General features: G+C 42.7%; 1 protein-coding gene across 2 annotated transcripts in view; it reads left to right on the plus strand.

Annotated features, from left to right (window-relative positions):
• setd1ba (SET domain containing 1B, histone lysine methyltransferase a) overlaps positions 1-22,246 on the plus strand; it is a 191,686-nt gene that overhangs the window by 76,092 nt on the left and 93,348 nt on the right. For both annotated transcript variants that reach the window (XM_078227511.1, XM_078227512.1), the window contains one exon: positions 17,321-18,136. In XM_078227511.1, coding sequence (XP_078083637.1) covers positions 17,321-18,136 — 816 coding nt within the window. The remainder of the gene's footprint in view (positions 1-17,320; positions 18,137-22,246) is intronic.

Genomic DNA, 22,246 nt, shown 5'->3' on the forward strand with positions numbered 1-22,246 from the left:
TATGAATTAGAATTTTTATCAAAAATATTTTCTCAGTAATAAAGAAATGCTGAAAATGCTCAGCAGGTCAGGTATCTGTGTTGTTATTTCAACTGTTCATCTGAACTGGAAAAGGTTAGAGATGTAACAGGTTTTAAGCAAGTACAGAAACAGGAAAGGTTGGTGGGCGGTTGGTGTAGGGGGAGGAAAGAACTACAGGGAAGGTTTATGATGGGGCAGAAGGCAGGATAGTTTAAATGACAAAAGGGATGATGGTGCAAGGCAAAATTGGCTGGTAATAGGACAAAAAACAAAACATAGGTGGAAATGAGAATATCTGAATAAGTGCCAGTAACTGCTCTCCGAAAGAATGGGAGCGATGTTTCTGATCTGTAATTGTTGAACTTGGTATTGAACTTAGAAGCCTCTAACAGTCTACAATGGAAAAGATGAGGTACTGTTCCTTGCACTAACATTGAGCTTCATTAGAACATTGTCAGAGGCCAAGGGCAGAGATGTCAGGGAGTGGAAGTGGAGGTTGCAATTAAACGGGCAGGCTTGGTCATGTTTCTCGAATCAGCCAATCTATGCTTGGTCTCCCCAGTGTAGAAGAGAACACATTGTAGTAAACTGTATTTGCTGCTCACATTGTAAGAAATGCAGTACATTGCTGCTTCACTTGGCAGGAGTGTTTGGTGCTCTGGATGACAGGAATGACATTTCTGGCTGGAGTTAGTGATTAGGACTTGGAGCCTGGCTATTTTTCTTCCCATTCCTCGCCCCGAGGATGTTGCGTGTGCTCACCTGTCTAATGTCAGCTAATTGCAGACTGAAAATTGAACCAGGGACCTTCTGACCTGTATGGCTTGATGTTAATGTGGATGGGCTACCATTTTCTCCCTTGCCACCTCACCTTGCTTCAGTACTGATCTGCAAGCAGCTATCTACATCTAGCTAAGGGACAAATGACATGCGACCCTGAGCAAAACTCTCCTCCCAGCTTGATTTCAGTTATATCAACTGCTTCTGATATCTGTAAAGTTTTCTCTAAATTGTTAAGTATTTGCATGCAATTCCGATCATAGTATCAAAAGTCAAAGCAATCATAGGACTGTGCAGCTCAGAACACCATAATTCTACCTCAAATTTTAATTTTCTTTCCCCTTCAATTTATCTGCAGCTGAAGATATTGATTCCTGGTTGGGTTTGGTGTCATTGCCTAGAGCTCCAGTCCCTTTGTCCAAGTGACCATGTTAAATATACATAGTAGTTATTTGACTGTGGGAGGTACATTATTGATACAGATACTATTTTCAGCTGACACTTGGGTGTGGGCACTTGCTGTAGCTAGGTTTTGTGCTTAGGATTGTGATCCCTATGTAATTTTCCCCTTCCTCACCCAAGGCTGATGGGATCAGTAGTTGTGCTAGCCTGCCACCGACCAGACTGCAGACTGAGAACTGGATCTGGGATCTTTTGGTCTGAATGGCTTAGTGTTACCCAAGTGTTATCCTTTTCTGCCTTGCCAGCGCTGACTATTTCTGAAAACATTCTTGAAGCAAATCATTTTGACCAGTTATAGATTTCATAGAATCCCTAACAGTGCAGAAGAAGACCATTCTGCCCATCGAGTCTGCACCAACTCTCCGAAAGAGCAACGCACCCAAGTCCTATCCCTGTAACCCCACTTTTTATCCCGCTAATCCCCCTAACCTACACATCTTGGGACACTAAGGGGCAATTTACCATGGCCAGTACGGGGCGGCACGGTAGCACAGTGGTTAGCACTGCTGCTTCACAGCTCCAGGGACCTGGGTTCGATTCCCGGCTTGGGTCACTGTCTGTGTGGAGTTTGCACATTCTCCTCGTGTCTGCGTGGGTTTCCTCCGGGTGCTCCAGTTTCCTCCCACAGTCCAAAGATGTGCGGGTTAGGTTGATTGGCTATGCTAAAATTGCCCTTAGTGTCCTGAGATGTGTAGGTTAGAGGGATTAGTGGGTAAAATATGTAGGGATATGGGGGTAGGGCCTGGGTGGGATTGTGGTCGGTGCAGACTCGATGGGCCGAAGGGCCTCCTTCTGTACTGTAGGGTTTCTATGATTTCTATGAGTCCACCTAACCTGCAAGTCTTTGGACTGTGGAAGGAAACCGGAGCACCTGCAGGAAACCCACGCAGACACGGTCTTTTGACACCCCTCTTAATCTCTCCTCCCATTGCTTGGGATATGTTTCATTTATCAATTTCTATGGCCGGAATTTTCCTGTCGTTCACCCCGGTGGGATTCTCTGGCCCACTGCATTGAACAGAGGCTGACTGAGCGCCAAATTCTCTGTCCTCACTTGTAACACAGTAAGAAGTTTAACAACACCAGGTTAAAGTCCAACAGGTTTATTTGGTAGCAAATGCCATTAGCTTTCGGAACAGGCTGTCTCTTCATCAGGTGGAGTGGTGAAATGCTCACAAACAGGGCATACAGAGACACAAACTCAATTTACAGAATAATGATTGGAATGCAGTCTTTACAGATAATCAAGTCTTAAAGGTACAAACAATGTGAGTGGAGGGAGCATTAAGCACAGGTTAAAGAGATGTGTACTGTCTCCAGACAGGACAGCCAGTGAGATTCTGCAAATCCAGACAAGCTGTGGGGGTTACAGATAGTGTGACATGAACCCAAGATCCCGGTTTAGGCCGTCCTCATGTGTGCGGAACTTGGCTATCAGTTTCTGCTCAGCGACTCTGCGCTGTCGTGTGTCGTGAAGGCCGCCTTGGAGAACGTAACGGCACTGGATAATTCCAGCCTATATGTTTCAGATTGAAGTTGCCACTAGTTATTATGAAACAGAACACAAACTAATTCCATGGGATATTTATTAGCGTATACAATAAAGATTTTCATGTAGTTACACTCTGTGACAACTTGGTAGTATTGAGTACTATTCAACTGAAACTTGATCTAAGATGCATTAAAAAGTGTGAAAATAAAGAGAAGTCATTGCAGGTAAAACATGCAACTGGCATGTTACATTGAATTACAAAGAAATTATAAGCTCAGCAATAAGCCAACCGACTCAACCAGTCTGTGCTGGTGTTTATGCTTCTTGTGAGCTTCCTGCTATCTTATCTCATCTAACTTTACTTGCATATCCTTCTGTACTTTGTGTACATGTCAAGCTTTCTCTTAACATGCATCTGTGCTAGTTGCCTGAATTACTGTGTGGTAGCGGGTTCCACATTCTCATCAATAGGCTTTAAAATCTGTGCTTTATTGAACTGATGTGGAGATGCCGGCGTTGGACTGGGGTAAATACAGTAAGAGTTTTAACAACACCAGGTTAAAGTCCAACAGGTTTATTTGGTAGCAAATGCCATTATCTTTCGGAGCGCTGCTCCTTCATCAGATGGAGTGGATATCTGCTCTCAAACAGGGCATACAGGGACACAAAATCATCGACACGGATGCCATCATCCCACGTGAGAACACCATCCACCAGGTACACAGTACATACTCTTGCAACTCAGCCAACGCTGTCCACCTGATACGCTGCAGGAAATTATGTCCTGAGGCATGGTACATTGGGGAAACCATGCAGACGCTATGACAATGGATGAATGAACATTGCTCGACAATCACCAGGCGAGACGGTTCTCTTCCTGTGGGGGAGCGCCTCAGCGGTCACGGGCATTCAGTCTCTGATCCTCGGGCAAGCGTTCTCCAAGGCGGCCTCCACGACACACGACAGCGCAGAGTCGCCGAGCAGAAACCGATAGCCAAGTTCCGCACACATTCGTGGGATGATGGCATCCGTGTCGATGATTTTGTGTCTCTGTATGCCCTGTTTGACAGCAGATATCCACTCCATCTGACGAAGGAACAGCGCTCCGAAAGCGAATGGCATTTGCTACCAAATAAACCTGTTGGACTTTAACCTGGTGTTGTTAAAACTCTTACTTTATTGAACTGTACAGACCCCATCTAGTGGTACTGTGTACAACACCAAATTATAGAACTCCTGCAGTGCAGAAGGAGACCAGTCAGCCCATTGCATCTGCACTGCCCCTTCCACAGAGCATCTTATCCAGGCCCTGTCCGCGCAACCCCATGTATTTACCCCACTAATTCCCCTAACCTACACATTTTGGGACACCAAAATAGTCAATCCACCTAACTGGCACCTCTCTGGAATGTGGGAGGAAACCGGAGCACTAGAGCAAATCCACGCAGACATGGGGGGAATGTGCAGACTCCACATAGACGGTGACCCAAGGCTGGAATCGAACCCGGAACCCTGGCGCTGTGAAGCAGCAGTGCGAACCACTGTGCCACTCCAATCACGCCGCCTCCAACTCATTACTGCCAACTTAACACATCCACAACACAACAATATAAAAACTAGGTTGCATACACTCGACTGTATCTGAAATAATCATTCAGGAGTGAGTCAAAGGACTTAACCTAATTTTGGGCATGTTACCCCACTTAAGCTTCACTCTTCATTTTGGTGTCAGCTGAATGTCGTAGTTTGGTCTACAGGTTATTACGAGACAGTATGTGATTATCATCATTGTCAGAAGAGCACTCTTTTTACCCCACTTCTCAAACACACTCAGTGATGAATACTGCGTTGATTATTATTTTCTGTATTTTTCACCATCCACTTCTGCAAGAAATTATGTCTGTTCTAGCTGCTCCTTCACTCACTCACTTTGTTTCTGTGCAATTCTAACAATTGCCAAACCAGAAACTGCACTGATATCACTTTAGCGCTGAACGTAGAATCACAGAATCCTACAGTGCAGAAGGAGGCCATTCAGCACATTGAGTCTGCACCGACCACAGTCCCACCCAGGCCCTATCCCCTTAATCCCATGCATTTATCCTAGCTAGTCTCCCTGACACTAAGGGGCAATTCAGCATGGCCAATCCACCTAACCTGCATATTTTTGGAATGTGGGAGGAAACTGGAGCACCCGGAGGAAACCTGGGGAAAATGTGCAAACTCCACACAGACAGTGAACCAAGCCGGGAATCGAACCTGGGTCCCTGACGGCTGTGAGGCAGCAGTGTGCTACCATGCCACCCGTAAATCTCAAGATGGGATGTAAACTAACATTGTACTCTGTGATTATTTTTAATGTTGACCTGGCTTTACGCTAACTTGTTCTTAAATGTATAAAAGTTGGGGTCTGATGTTGCAGTTGTATAGAACGTTGGTTCGGCCGCATTTGGAATACTGCGTCCAGTTCTGGTCGCCACACTACCAGAAGGACGTGGAGGCTTTGGAGAGAGTACAGAGGAGGTTTACCAGGATGTTGTCTGGTATGGAGGGGCTTAGTTATGAGGAGAGATTGGGTAAACTGGGGTTGTTCTCCCTGGGAAGACGGAGGGTGAGGGGAGACTTAATAGAGGTGTATAAAATTATGAAAGGCATAGATAGGGTGAACGGTGGGAAGCTTTTCCCCAGGTCGGTGGTGACGTTCACGAGGGGTCATAGGTTCAAGGTGAAGAGGGGGAGGTTTAACACAGATATCAGAAGGACATATTTTACACAGAGGGTGGTGGGGGCCTGGAATGCGCTGCCAGGCAAGGTGGTGGAGGCGGACACACTGGGAACGTTTAAGACTTATCTAGATAGCCACATGAACGGAGTGGGAATGGAGGGATACAAAAGAATGGTCTCGTTTGGACCAGGGAGCGGCACGGGCTTGGAGGGCCGAAGGGCCTGTTCCTGTGCTGTATTGTTCTTTGTTCTTTGTGTGAACTTTGCTTATTGAAGGTACTTTGTGCATTATCCATCTCCTTTCAGCACACATAGAAGGCTTATTTAATTAGCACACTGAGTTAGCTAACAAAATTTACCTTGAATGACAGATCTTCCAGTCTCCAAAGCACTCACCAGGGTGCACTTTGGGACCCTGTGCAAGTCTCGTTGTAGCAACATTAGGGGAAATGCCTCGGAAGGTTCCCCTCCAAAAACGTCTCCAGCTCTGAGTTAACAGTCAGACTTCAGACAGTTCTGACATCCTTACCTGGATAGTTACCCAGAAAATGTTAGAAAAACCCTAGTCCAACTACTGGGTTACGATATAACTGACACCTCCAACTAGTCTACTGACCCCCAAATTCCCCCTGACCTGTCTAGCCCCCACTGCCTAAATTCCACCCCCATCCCTCTCGTCCCAACCAAGCTGCCCCCCCTTCCTGTTTACCTCACCCACCCAACCCACTTACACACCTGCACACTTACCCATCACCTATTCACTCACGCTCATTCACTAAAACACTGAAAAGCTGTTTAAAATTACCCAAAGCTTCTCAGTGTCTTAATGAGCACTATACCAGAATACAGCAGCTAATGCTGTAAAAGGTGGGTGTGACTTGGCCTTCCCCAATGATCCAGCACAGCGAGGAAGCAGCTCAATGGAAGACCGCTGCGCATTTCTGAAGGAGCGGTATTGGAAGACCCGGCCAGAAATGCAGAGCAGAGCAGAGTTGTGACACTGAAGAGTCGGAGCAGTGAATACCACTCATCGGAAAATTCGGGTGTGAGCCCTAAGTGTGAATATTGGCAGATTATTCAATTTCCTTGGCAATATAGCCAAGTCCTTACACAACATAAGCACACACGTTTCCAGCAGGCTATTCAGGCATTGGAGCTAGGATTGAGCAAGTCTTTGTTGCCCAGCCAGTCTCTGGATATATTTAATGATTTATGGAAGAAGCACATAGGGTGCAGTGGGTACGAGAAATGCAGCACTGTGCATGCACAATGCAGCACTCTTCCCAATTGTGTAGAGGAAATTGAGTTGTAAATCTCTGAAGTTGTAATGAGCATTATTTTATTTTAAAACCTATTGAAATGTGAACAACTTCACAAATGTTTAAAACGATTGAAGCTCCTTGTATGTTGGAAGCTAAATGATGCAAAGGTTTCTAGTTTCAAGAGGAATTAAGAGACTAAATAATTTTAGAACATATCGTCAGCTGCTCAGTTTGTAAATGTACTACTCTGTTTGTAAGTTACTTATGCTTCGATCTAAGGAATGGATCTGACACCTGGTGGGGTGCTGTGTGTAACTTAGTGAGCTTTTGAAGATTGTATCTTAACGTGAGGAAGCTGGAAGATGATATTCACTTTCTTCTATTATTACATAGAATTGTATAGAATACAGAGAATGTGTGATTTTTATACCATAAGAATTTATTAGGAAAAACCGAAGTACTTATCAGCTATAGTGTTTCTTTAATGTAGCCTGCCACCTGAGGGTGAGTTATGAATAGAACAGCAACTACCATGACAGGAATTGTATTCTTTTACTAACTAGAAACATTTTCTATCACTATGATTGGGGTTGAATATCTGTCATTTCTTTCTGTCCAATAAACACTTCTAAGCATAATTTATTCTTGAAATTTGGTGGAGGGATTGCTTGTTAGTGTAGCATTTACCCCTTTTGATTGTCACATAATTTGTAGGTGAATTTCAACTGCATAGTGTTGATCTATGTAGCCCTATATTTTCATTTTGAATGCCATTCAACACTTAAAATGTGAAATTCAAATCTATGAACACAATGTCTTCTCACCTTGATGCAATTGTTGGTTTGATTCTAAAGCCAAATATTTAACCCAACATAATTTATGGCAGTGAGTTTCCATCAGTTCTTAGCCATTGCTTAGAACAGATGTCCAAAGATATGGGGCCCTTATCTCAAGGAAAAAGGTCCACCTTTGTTGTAGTTTTCAATAGGTGGCCAATAAGATCATCTTTTTAACTGACAAAGGTATTGCAGTAGCGATGGAAAGTGTTGGGAATTCTGACAACGGGAAAAATTATCCCAGAGAATCAACAGTGTGCTAAGTATCAGGAGGGCTGGCAAGGGTAACTTTTCATAGAATCATAGAAATCCTACAGTACAGAAAGAGGCCATTTGGCCCATCGAGTCTGCACCGACCACAATCCCACCCAGGCCCTACCACCATATCCCTACATATTTTACCCACTAATCCCTCTAACCTACGCATCTCAGGACACTAAGGGGCAATTTTAGCATGGCCAATCAACCTAACCTGCACATCTTTGGACTGTGGGAGGAAACTGGAGCACCCGGAGGAAACCCACACAGACATGAGGAGAATGTGCAAACTCCACACAGACAGTGACCCAAGCCGGGAATCGAACCCAGGTCCTTTTTTCCTCCTTCATCTCTGGATTGTCTGCCACAAGATGTGTGTTTTAGAGGGAGTGTTTTAAAAATCCTTTTTGAATGTTGTGACTTTTCATAATAGACAAGAAGCAGGATTTCTGTTAACTTTAAATAAAATTAGAAGATAAATGTTTATTCACATACCCCAATATGTAAAAACAATGAGAGCACTCATTCCCTCAGGCGCACAGATAAGTACACTCCAGTAAAGATTAATTCTGGAGTCAAAGCATGCACTTAGGTTTTTAACAGAATAACAAAAAAGCAAATCCTTTAAGTTGCAAATGTTGCAGACCTGATAAGCTTTCTTTTGAGGTACTTTGAAGATAAAAATGGAAGTTGAAAGCTACTTGGTTCCACATGGACTCCGAGTTTCTGGAGAGATTAATCTTTGCAGGTGAAAATAAATTAGCCCCTTTCTCATGACCTGGGTTGAATGATTTAATTAGACAGGGTGCCTTTCTTCTTGTTGGAGGATGGTCCCTCTTGTAACCTGTTGGTCTTCAGTTCAATTTGCCCCTGGCTGGTCATTGGAATAATAAGAGGTCAGTTTCAATCATGTGATCACATTATCAATACTTCATTGTCCACACAAATGATTCAAAGTTAGAAGCCATTGCTCCACAATGGGAGATGAATGGTGGCAATTTATATCTGCATGTGATAAACTAGTTTCTCCACACCTCTGTAAAGTTTAGAGTTCGCAGATACCGAGTCTGGAATGACCATTGAATTTGAGTTTTGGTAAATACCCTGAAAATTGGATCTGTAAATTCCACCAGTGGCATTCTGAATATATTTTCATGGAATAGCCCTGCACTCATGCATATTTACATTTTAATCATTTTCCAAGGATATAAGTCATTTCTATGGCTGAGCAGAAAGGACAAAAAGTTTTTGCAGAAGGATATAATTAATTTTTAAAAAGCAGAAGCTAATTTCAAAGAATCCACATTGTATCTTAAAAGTTGAGAATATGACATGCCGTCACTGCGCGTGACGTCAAATCTAATTCCTCTGTGCTGTACCATTCTGAATTTAAAACCTCCATTACTCAACTCCAACTGTTTTAGTACTAACAATTTTGACTAGAAATTTAGTTGGGTGGTACAATGGTTAGCACTGCTGCCTCACCAGGGATCCGGGTTTGATTTTGGCTTGGGTCACTGTCTGTGCAGAGTCTGCACGTTTTCCCCGTGTCTGCGTGGATTTCCTCCGGGTGCTCCGGTTTCCTCCCACAGTCTGAAAGACGTGCTGGTTAAGTGCATTGGCTATGCAAAATTCTTCCTTAGTTACCTGAACAGGCGCCGAAGTGTGGCGACTATGGTATTTTCACAGTAACTTCAGTGCAGTGTTAATGTAAGCTGACTTGTGACACCAATAAATAAACTTTAAATCTATTTATCTAGATCACTAGTTGATAATTACAGATTTGTAATGTTTTCCCTTCAAGACAAGTCTCTTATTCTGTTAATTTGATCATACAGATACTTGGAAGTAATTGGAAGGAAACAGCTTGATTGCATATGTGATATTACATGATGCACTATAACAGAAAATCTCAATTGTTTTCATCTATCATCTGAACCCAATTTTAGTTGATGCAGGATGACATCTGAGCTAAAGAATTAGTTCTGCTGTGTAATTGCTGGATGTCTGTTTGAGTGACAACAGCTGATTTAAGGGAGATAATGTTCTCGGTGTGTGTTAGAAAAGCAGAATGGTGTAGTGAAATTCTAGAAAGTTTCTTGCCAAATGAAAGTGGCTCTTCACACGAGCCCTTCTCTGTTTTTCTTCTGGCTCGCCCATCAGAAACTTTTGAGGATTTCACCTTGAAATCATTCCAATAGCTTTATGCAAACTGCGGCATCATTGCACACTCTCCAAAATTAACATTTTGGAACATTATTTCCCGATTAAGAGAATATTTGATTGTGCTGAAACCCCCATTCATTTCCCTGTCCAGGTGCACAGTATTCCAATTACAGCCACTTTTCTAGATCGTATAAGCAGTGACTTTTCCCTGTCCACAAAAATGCAACCATTTAAAGTGACATTCCAATAAAATCTTACACTGGGTTTAAAAATGTGTGCTTTTATTAATTTTATAAGGAAAAATGTAAAAAGTACTGAAAATCAATAGCCTTGACTTGACCCACCCCAATGCATTGTGGGCAGGCAGGATGTTCAGTGTGTGTCTGGAGGAAGCTGCCATTTGTTGTTTTCTCTAAAGGAAACCTGCAGCCACTCTTAGCCCCAACAGTCAACTTTCCACTGACCCAAGACCTCCCAATTGCCCACCATCCACAACAGCTTTCTCCCCTCACCCCCCCCCCCCCCCCTCATCCACTTCTGATTGCTGATTTTCCTCCCCTATTCAGTCATGCTTCTTTTCCTCCTCAATGATCACCACTCTCATGCTGTGGTTGATTCCTTTTGTTTAAAGTTTATTTATTAGTATCACAAGTCTTACTCTGCAATGAAGTTACTGTGAAAACCCCCTAGTCGCCACATTCCAGCGTGCCTGTTCGGGTACACTGAGGGAGAATTTGGCACGGCCAACAATGGGTCCATAGCAGATGTAGCAGGTCCACAGCTGACGCCATTTTCCAGGTCCTACACTCAACCCTGGAACACCTAGATAACAAGGACACCTATGTCAGACTCCTATTTATTGACTGCAGCTCAGCCTTCAACACCATTATTCCCACGAAACTCATCTCCAAACTCCATGGCCTGGGCCTTGGCACTTCCCCCTGCGACAGAATCCTGAACTTCCTAACTCACAGACCACAATCAGTGAGAATAGGCAACAACATCCCCTCCACGATCATCCTCAACACTGGTGCCCCACAAGGCTGTGTTCTCAGACCCCTACTATACTCCTTATACACCTATGACTGTGCGGTCAAATTCCCCTCCAATTCGATTTTCAAGTTTGCTGACGACACCACTCTAATGGGTCGGATCTCAAACAATGACAAGACAGAGTACAGGAATGAGATAGAGAATCTGGTGAACTGGTGTGGCAACAATAACCCCTCTCTCAATGTCAACAAAACAAAGGAGATTGTCATCGACTTCAGGAAGCGTAAAGGAGAACATGCCCCTGTCTACATCAATGGGGACAAAGTAGAAAGGGTCAAGAGTTTCAAGTTTTTAGGTGTCCAGATCACCAACAACCTGTCCTGGTCCCCCCATGCCAACACTATAGTTAAGAAAGCCCACCAATGCCTCTACTTTCTCAGAAGACTAAGGAAATTTGACATGTCAGCTACAACTCTCACCGACTTTTACAAATGCACCATAGAAAGCATTCTTTCTGGTTGTAATCACAGCTTGGTATGGCTCCTACTCTGCGCAAGACCGCAAGGAACTACAAAAATTCGTGAATGTAGCCCAATCCATCACGCAAACCAGCCCCCCATCCATTGACTCTGTCTACACTTCCTGCTGCCTTGGCAAAGCAGCCAGCATAATTAAGGACCCCACGCACCCCGGACATTCTCTCTTCCACCTTCTTCCTTCGGGAAAAAGATACAAAAGTCTGAGGTCACGTACCAACCGACTCAAGAATAGCTTCTTCCCTGCTGCCATCAGACTTTTGAATGGTCCTACCTCACATTAAGTTGATCTTTCTCTACACCCTAGCTATGACTGTAACACTACATTCTGCATTCTCTCGTTTCCTTCTCTATGAACGGTATGTTTTGTTTGTATAGCGCGCAAGAAACAATACTTTTCACTATGTTAATACATGTGACAGTAATAAATCAAATTTTTAAAAAATCAAATCAATGCACCTAACCAGCGCGTCTTTCAGACTGTGGGAGGAAACCTCAGCACGCGGAGGAAACCCATGCAGACACGGGGAGAATATGCAGACTCTGCACAGACAGTGACCCAAGCCAGGAATCGAACCCAGTCCTGGCACTGTAAGGCAGTAGTGCTAACCGCTCTGCCACCCTGTTGCCCTTCATTGCTGGGCAGGTTGCTAATTAGGCTGTTTGCCAGGCAGAAATGGAACAAAAATGTCTTAATGAGCCCCCTTCCCCCGGTGCTCACGAATACCAGAGGCCAATGGTTATTACCGTGCACATTTCTCTGTCAACTGGAATAACATGATCCTAGTCTTGAGATGAGGGTGGGCTGTTCTAACTGTGCATGATTGCTCGATTATGAACTTGGCATCAATTAGAAGGGATAGATTTTGCTTTGTCATCTTATTGCATAATACTTGGTAATGGAGAAACCTCCTGGTATTTTGATCACTGATGAGCTCCTTGTATTACCGCAGTGCCATGTTTTGTTTAAATTAGTTAGATTAATCAGCAAAGTTCACAGTTTTTACGCACTGTAAACTGGACACAGCAGTTGCCTGGAAGTAATTAGGTGATCTGTACACAGAACCAGTTGTCTGCTGGTGATCTTTGTAAATATATTATCAATGGAAAGCATTGATCGCTAGTCCATCAGTTGGTGTACGATTTGTTCAACACAAGTGACCAGACGGAGTGGATTTGATAGACAAGACACAGGTTTTGATTACAAAAAGGGTATTCAATTTAAACGTGTATTTGTATGTCACTGGGAAAAGATCTGTCGGTGGGAAAGGCAGCTGTATTACAGTCATAAATTATCTTGGAATAAGCTATATCGCCCTTAGTGCCAGAAAAGATAGTCGGGGCTGAAATTTACTCCTCTGCTGCATTTTAAACAAAGAATCAGTATTTTCTGTTTACATAATCACTTCTGTTAATTAACTCTTGCTGCAGTAGGTTCATTGGAACAATGTCATCTTTCTGAGGATTAGGATAATGATTTGGGTTTTGAGGTGAGAAATCCTCATGTTGCGAAATGGTGGTAAGGGAATGTGAAGACCATGCTTGGCACCAACCTACACCGACAGCAGGCGAGTGGCTGGGATTCCAGAGCTCACTTCAAAAGAAAATACAATCTGCATTGGTAGAAAGGCACAAGAAAGCTGATCTCAAATTATAGTATTTACAATCCCCGTAGAGGCTGAAAACGTTTAAAAAGAGATCCAAACTGCCAGTTAATAGCTGAAAATGATGATACAAGATTTGACGTTTTAAGATTTGCATAAAACAAATGACAAAAAACACTAATTAAACACCTTTTTAAGGCATCTTATACTTTAAACTACGGAAAAGAATGTTCCTCTTTTATACTTATCCCACATTGCCCTCTCCACAGTCCTTTTAGCAAACGCTTCACAGTCACTTCCAACTTCCAGAGGATTCATGTTGTCCTGTTTTACCAAGCAGTAAATTTGAGTGACTGTCTGCAGGTGCTTTGATGCTTTCCTCAGTTGTCAGAGATTCCCAAATCCATTGCCAGCAGTAAAGCCTGCTCCATCCCATCCCATCCCGGTCATGACAAATCTCTTACATTCCTTAGATGACTGCAGAATACATCTCTTCAGCTGAAGACAGTCTCCCTCCCGCTCTGGTTTTGGTTGTACACAAAGAACCTGCAGCTTCCTCTCTCTACGAACCACACCAACTGCTGTTCGTTTACACTCCTTTCCTTTCTTCTTCTGTCCAAATGTTTGGGGCCAGCAGGTTTCTGAACTGTAAGCACAGCTGCCCTTTTCTTCTGTTCCCAGGAATGAGAACTTTGTACTTTACTCAACAGGCCCCTTGACTTCTCCTGCCTAATGAGAAGCCGGACTTTTATCACTCTTATCATTAATATAAGATTAATATAAGATTTGGATGAGAATATAGGAGGCATCGTTAGTAAGTTTGCAGATGACACCAAGATTGGTGGCATAGTGGACAGTGAAGAAAGCTATCTCCAATTGCAACGGGATCTTGACCAATTGGGCCAGTGGGCTGACGAATGGCAGATGGAGTTCAATTTAGACAAATGCGAGGTGATGCATTTTGGTAGATTGAACCAGGGCAGGACTTACTCAGTTAATGGTAGGGCGTTGGGGAGAGTTACAGAACAAAGAGATCTTGGGGTACATGTTCATAGCTCCTTGAAAGTGGAGTCACAGGTGGAGAGAGTGGTGAAGAAGGCATTCGGCATGCTTGGTTTCATCCGTCAGAACATTGAATACAGGAGTTGGGACGCCTTGATGAAGTTGTACAAGACATTGGTAAGGCCACACTTGGAATACTGTGTGCAATTCGACCTATTATAGAAAGGATATTATTAAACTAGAAAGAGTGCAGAAAAGATTTACTAGGATGCTACCAGAACTTGATGGATTGAGTTAGGAGAGGCTGAATAGACTGGGACTTTTTTCCCTGGAGCGTAGGGGGCTGAGGGGTAACCTTATAGAGGCCTATAAAATAATGCAGGGCATAGACAAGGTAGATAGTCAATATCTTTTCCCAAAGGTAGGGAAGTCTAAAACTAGAGGGCATAGGTTTAAGGTGAGAGGGGAGAGATACAAAAGTGTCCAGAGGGTCAATGTTTTCACACACAGGGTGGTGAGTGTCTGGAACAAGCTGCCAGAGGTAGTAGTAGAGGCGGGTACAATTTTATCTTTTAAAAAGCATTTAGACAGTTACATAGGTACGATGGGTATAGAGGGATATGGGCCAAATGCAGGCAATTGGGATTAGCTAAGGGGTTTTAAAAAAAACAGGGCGGCATGGACAAGTTGGGCCGAAGGGTCTGTTTCCATGCTGTAAACCTCTATGACTCTGACTCTATTATCATTTTAACCTAAATGTAAAGATACAGGTCAGAACTTTCTGACCAATCACATCGGCAGGATCTTCCAATTACACTGGTGAAATCATCCAGTCCTGCCCACGGTGCACCCTGGCCATGGTCTTCCCGGTGACGAGGGCTGCGTTCAATGAGAAACCCCGTTGACAATGGCAGGACCAGAAGATCCTTTCGCTGGCCAATGGTGGGTCACCTCTTCCACTGAGAAACACATAACGGGTTGCACAGAAAATAAACCTCAATTGTTACACGGTGGACTGTATAACTCAGAGAGAGATGACATTTTGTAAAATTTGCATGAAGATATTGTTGGGTTGAATTTAATGTTGAGGATGCTTGAGTTGATGTGTATTTTTGGAAATGTATGAGTATTGCTATAAGGAGTTTGATGAGTAAAATTGGGTAAAAATAACCCCCTTGGATTAAAATTCTACTATATACAAGGATATTGTGGGTTGAAAAAGAAATTTTGAATTTAAAAAAAATTAAAGTTCTGTTCGTCAAAATGAAAGAGACAAGTTGCTGCTTGTTCGATGTTCCTGAACTCTCACTAAGATGAACTCTTAAGACATCCCGTGCTGTCTTGCAGTGCACTGTGACTGCCTACGCTAATGGAATTTACTTTGATTTTATTTATTTTATCTTAAAATCAGAGAATAGAATGAACCAACACAGGAATAAAAACTTAAATGGAACTCAGGAATGAACAAGCCTTCCCTGTGTCCAGTCATGTAGAATCTTTGGTGAATGAATTGAGACCTGAACAAATGTTCATGGAATCTTAGAAACCTTGGATAGAGAATCTTACCCAGGCCCACACACACCATCCCCCTTTAATCCCACGCATTTACCTAACCTACACATCTTGGGACACTAAGGGGCAATTTAGCATGGCCAATCCACCTAATCTGCACATCTTTGGACTGTGGGATCAAACCGAAGCACCCGGAGGAAACCCTGCAGACACACAGACAGTCATCCAAGGCTGGAATTGAACCTGGGTCCCTGGAGCTGAGAGGCAGCAGTGCTAACCATTGTGCCACTGTGCCTCCCACTAAATGTTCCCATTGATTATTGCGAATTCTGTACTGTGGGCTGTATATAGTCTTGTGTCCTAACTAGCTGACGTGTATTTGCATTTATCACAGTAAGAAGTTTAACAACACCAGGTTAAAGTCCAACAGGTTTATTTGGTAGCAAATGACTTTGCATTTATCAGCAGGAATGTTCATTTTGTATATGGCACCATTGTACGCACCTCAGTGATCGTCAAGTCAAAAGTCCCCATTAATAAATCTGTTTTGTTATTGGCTTTGCTGGCAATAAAGGTTGGGAGCGAGGCAAAACTGGATGCAATTGTACAAAGTCAAAATCTACCCCATTTAACACTTTGGGAACTTAGTGATTGAATCACATCCAAGATTTGAACATGAATTTCACAATATATAATTGCACAAGTCAGAGGATGTGAGAGAGAAACATTTTCTATGTGAAAATGTCCAAAGCTCTCCATAAATCATTGTACAATATGTAAGCCGAATACAGTTTTAAATTAGTTTCAATAGTGCTGTGCACTGTTAATAAATACTCAGAACTGAATGTGATGCTGAGTATTAGATATCTGCTTCAATCCCATTATTGATTCTGTTATTTTATTAAAATAAAGCAGTACAAGCTCTAACACAAGTTTCATTTACTGGTTAACATAAAATCTTTCTTGGTCCTCAGCAAACGTGCTGTATTGGAAGCCATGAGGCTATGAGACGTTGACTTTGTGTATCTTTCTTCTCCCAGTCTGAAGTTTAATGAGGTCCACATTAATATTAATGCCGCTGTTTCCTGCCAAGTTGTTTCATTCTTGTTAAGTTCCTCAAAGCTTCCCAAATAGAAATATGACATTTCCTTATTAGACAATCAGTACTAAACATTACAAAATGTAAACCAAGCAATACCTTTTTTTTAAAAAAAATTGTGCGCTGTGGACATTGTTGTCCATCCCTAATTGCTTTTGGGAAGGTTTTTTGGACTGCTACAGTCCGCGTGGTGTAGTTATGCTCACCATGTGCTGTTAGGAAGGCAGTTCCAGCAATAGTGATGGAACAACAATATAGTCCCAAGTCTGTATGTGGGAGGTAAAATAAAGACTGCGATGAAGTGGAAACATTTGAGAGGACTATTTTTAGAAGTTATACAAAAGTTGTAAACAATTCCTGCAAATTTCTCATTTGAGATCAAGCATACCATAACAAGTATTACTGTTTTCAGTTCAAGAATTTACATTTTATATCATGTTCAGTTAAACAATGATAATTCCCATTTCAGTACAAGATACATAACTTGATAATTTAAAGGTTATATAATTTTACTTTAGTTTTGTGTTAGAATGCACGATTATTAAAATTATTTTAATTTCCTTGTTTCAACAGAGCCAACAGTCATCAGGGGAAGACATGGAGATATCAGATGACGAAGCAAATACAAGTCCAATAACCAGTGCAGAGTGTACAGAAACAATTGTGGTCAGCTCCTCTGCTTCTGCTATACCCATACCACCACCGGGATTCCATCCACTACCCCCACCACCTCAAACTGGATTTCCATTGCCGCCACCTCTTCCTCCCCCTCCCCCACCTCCTCCAACCCATCCCACTGTTGCTGTTCCACCTCCTCCACTTCCTTCTCGTCCAGACTTGTGCCCTCCTGGTGTGCCACCTCCACCCCCTCCGCCGCCGCCACCTCCTCCACCACCGCCACCACCTCCCCCTCCCCTGCTTCCCCACCTTCATCCATTCCCTCCCAGCATGTATCCATTGATGTCCATGGACCTAATGAACTGCATAGGCAATCAATGGGGGAGCATGCAGATGTCCTTTCAGATGCAGACTCAGATGCTGAGCCGTATGATGCAAGGTCAAGGGCCTTCTCCTTACCCACCTTTCATAGCTGGTGGAATGAACTTGCAGTTTGGAAATATGCAACCGTACCGCCCATATCTTATCAATTCAAGTCTTGCTCATGGTCAGCAATGGACTCCGTTGCCAAAGTTTGATCCCACCGTCCCACCACCTGGGTATGAAGTCAAGAAGGAGGATCCTCACAAAGCCACCATTGATGGAGTCCTGCTGGTGGTCATGAAGGAACTTAAAAACATAATGAAGCGAGACTTGAATCGCAAAATGGTTGAGATGGTGGCTTTTAGGACTTTTGATGAATGGTGGGAGAGGAAAGAACGTAAAGCAAAGGTAAACTACTCTTTTTACAGTTACATTTTGGTATTGAAGTGTCTCCTGTATTTCAGAGGTAATGCTGACATTTTGTTGAAAATGCATTCTGTTGCTGTCCCTGTTACAATTCACCATACTTTTAATACTTTTTACTACGCAAAGGATTTGCTCATGAATAATTCCCCTGGAGTCTACATAAGAATATATCTCTCTCTTTCACAGGGTATGCATAATGTTGGAATTGACAGAGTTACCTCTTTATATGCTGCTACCTCAGTATGATACAAAACTGACCGGTACACCATTCCTAAAATAGATTCTCCTATTGAAAGCTTATCTGGGCAAGAACTTGCAAATGAATGTTTAGGTACGAGTTGATCAGGAAGGGCATTGGAGCCCAAGACTTTCTGGTTGGTGTTATTTGAATTCTAACATTAATTTATATAGTGTTACAATAGTGAACGGGAAACCTAGGCTTGGATATCCTATTGGTGATTGTGATCATTGGTTGGAAATTGTGCATTGTATACTCTAAGGTAAGGATCTCAAAAATAGTTGGCTGCAGCCTTTCTGAACTAAGAATTAAATTGTTTCAGAATAAAATGTTATCCTTTTTACATTGATTGGCACAAAATTAGCACAGGTTAATAGAGCAAAAATAAACAACATCAACACATGAATCGATAGATATTATATCAAAGAATTGTCTCTTTTTAGGGATGTTGCATTGTTTTTAAATATGTGCTCGGTTGTTTCTGGGATTGTGCTAGTTGGCAAAGGCCTAATTCTTCACAGGTTTTTAACAATATTTTATTACTTGAGTTTGATGGTTTCCAGGTGTTCACTTTGACAGTCAATGTACAAAGTTACGAAAACCATGCTAATGGTTTGGCCACGGTGTGCGGCACACTTATTAGCGAAATAAACTTAGACAAGAACAATATCAACTGAAGCAAACAGGAAATGATCAGATGAGGTTATTACTAATTCCTTGCTGCCTGGAGATATTTGTCACCAAGACCATAAGACATAAGAGCAGAAATAGACCATTCGGCCCATTGAGTCTGCTTCGCCATTCAATCAGTTAATGACTGGTCTGCTATGATCATTAATTCCACTTTCCCACCTTATTTCTATAATCTTTGATTCCCATACTGGTTTAAATCTGTCTACCTCGGCCTTGAACATATTTGATGACCCAGCCTCTACAACCCTCTGCGGTAAAGAATTCCACAGATTCACTACCCTCTGAGAGAAGAAATTCCTCCTCATTTCTGTTTTAAATGGGCCACCCTCACTCTGTGATTATGCCTTTGGCTCTAGACTCTCCCACAAGAGGAAACATCCTCTCAGCATCTGCCCTATCAAGCCCCTGAGAATTGTGATAAGGTCACCACTCATTCTTCTAAACTCCGGTGAGTACATGTCCAACCTACTCGACCTCTCCTGATAAGAAAATCCCTGCATAGCCGGCATCAAACAAATGAACCTTCCCTAGACAGCCTCCAATGTCAGTACATTTGGATTTGTGCTTCTTGTATCAGGGTCCTGTTCTCTCAGCTTAAGAACTTCCTCCTGCAAACCTCATTAAAATCTATTTGAATATTATTAGAAAACACAGTGGCCTGAATATTATGAGTTACGAAGGCTGGGGAGGGGCAGAGATCTGGATGTGAAGAGCAGAAGCACTGGTTTCCCTGCATGCTGTAGAATTAACCCGGCAGTGTGCACCTTGACAGGTTCCCCACTCAGAATTCATCCTGACTGACAAACCAGAGGATTCAGATTTAAAGTAATTGCCAAAAGAACAACAAGGAAGATGAGAATTATTTTTAACCTCACGAGTTGGAATGAAAGGGTTGCGGAAGCAATTTCAGTGGGAACTTTCAAAGGGAAAATGGATAAAATCTTTTTTAAAAAGTACAGATTTTCAGGACAATGGGAAGGGATGGGGCTGCGGAATGATTTGGATATTTTTTCTAAAGAGCGAGCACAGGCTATGTCGCTGCCTTCTATGCGGTTAAATTTCTAAATTCTGAGAATAATTAGTGGATTTAGATAAAGAAGACGAGGCATAGTTGATGTAGACAAACCAAATCTGGTGATGAATTGCTGGGCCATTTATGTTCTGAGTTTGTGGCCTTTTGTACTAACAGAGAAAAAAGTGGGGGTGTGTGAGAAGGGAATGCACTAAATATTGGGTAGAAAGCTCCGTATATTTAATACAGTCAGTCCGCAGCTTTAGAAACTCAGTGATTAGTAAATTCTCCTATGGTGTGAACGCATGGTTGGTTTGGGTGAATGGGGGCTGGGAAAACTATTTAGATCAATAGGTTTATAATTAGCTTTTGGACTAATTTGCTAATTGGTGAAGGAAGCCAGTTATTTAAATGGGTTAAATCATTTTTTTAAAAAATCTGTGGTTGGTGAAGGAAAAGTAATTCGGCTGAGCTGCTTGTAATTGGTAGTCAATTCAGTGCTGTCAAATGTCTGCACGAGCAGTGATAATTTAGAGGAAATGTTCTTGACATGGTAGGGTAATGGTCAGAATTGCTTTATCCACGTTACTTGGGTGGCAGCTGATTTGTTGTTCTGTTTGCAAATCATGGTATTATTTTTAGGGATGTCTGATTAATGCATCAATACTCCAGAGCTTTTGAACTGGGAGCTCCTAACCAGGTTTGAACAGGGTGGAGGGGGGGTGGGGGTGGAAGCATCTAATCAGTTTACTGGGCTTGGCCTCTTAATTCGTTAATGTGCAGCTCAGTAGATTTTAGTGCTGGTAGGTGAAGCACATGTTGTTGACTGCACAATAAGCAGCTGGTGTGTAACATTTAATATTACACTCTGCTGAGTGGCAATCCAAACAGTTGAGCAACCCCAATATTCCTAATGGGCCTTGGGGGGGAAGGGGGGGGGTGATTGTGTCTATCCAACATTGTGCGCCCATTCCTGCTATGTTGTGTCAGATGTTAGGCTGTTGTTTCGGATATAGCCTTGCCAGACTTATTAAACAACTTTTCTCAGTGAAATCATCAATACCGTTTCCCATCCAAATGCTTTTCAAGCAATTCTTAGATCCTTGCACCTGATTGCCAGCCATTTGTTTAATGCTAATTTGCGCAGGAAGGAATGACTTGCCTTTTCAGTCTAGTCAAGCTCCCGACACCTTTTAGTTTGGTGGCTGAATGAAAAACTTTGGTGCTTGCGTCCCTTAAATGTCCGTACCAAACTAAATAACCATCACCATTCATGGTTCATGTGGTAAGGAGGTGTAAATGTCAATATTTGCTGAAAGCGTTATGCATTGATCACTCCTAACTATACTCGGGTTTTGTGATAAACTAATCAGCTTTTACTATGTTTGGTAAGATATATTTGTAGTGGGAGACTACAATAGTGGGAGACTACAATAGTGGGAGACTACAATAGTGGGAGACTACAATTTGTAGTGGGAGACTACAATTTGTAGTGGGAGACTTCAATTTCCCTGGTATAGATTGGAAATCGCGTAGGGCTGGGAGTCTGAATGGGGAGGCATTTGTAAAATGCGTACAGGAAGGTTCTTTGGAACAATATGTAGATAGCCCGACTCGAGAGGGGGCTAGATTGGACCTGGTACTGGGGAATGAGCCCGGTCAGGTCTTCAAAGTTTTGGTAGGGGAACATGTGGCAAATAGTGACCACAATTCTGTTAGCTTTAGGATAGTGATGGAAAAGGATGAGTGGTGTCCCAAGGGTAAGGTGTTGAATTGGGGGAAGGCTAACTTTAGTGGGATTAGGCAGAAATTGGCAGCTGTTGATTGGGAGAGGCTGTTTGAGGGTAAATCCACATCTGGCATGTGGGAGTCTTTTAAGGAACAGTTGTTAGGGCTGCAGGATAGGCATGTGCCTGTAAAAAACAAGGATAGGAAGGGTAGGATTCGAGAACCGTGGATAACCAGGGAAATTGAGCGATTGGTCATAAAGAAAAGAGAGGCGTACGTTAGGTCCAGGCAGCTAAAAACGGAGGGAGCTCTGGAGGAATACAAAGAAAGTAGGAAAGAACTCAAACGAGGAATTAGAAGGGCAAAAGGGGGTCACGAAATGTCCTTGGCAGACAGGATTAAGGAGAATCCCAAGGCATTT

The sequence above is a fragment of the Mustelus asterias genome, chromosome 13, assembly GCF_964213995.1.
Source record: "Mustelus asterias chromosome 13, sMusAst1.hap1.1, whole genome shotgun sequence".
Classification (NCBI taxonomy): Eukaryota; Metazoa; Chordata; class Chondrichthyes; order Carcharhiniformes; family Triakidae; genus Mustelus; species Mustelus asterias.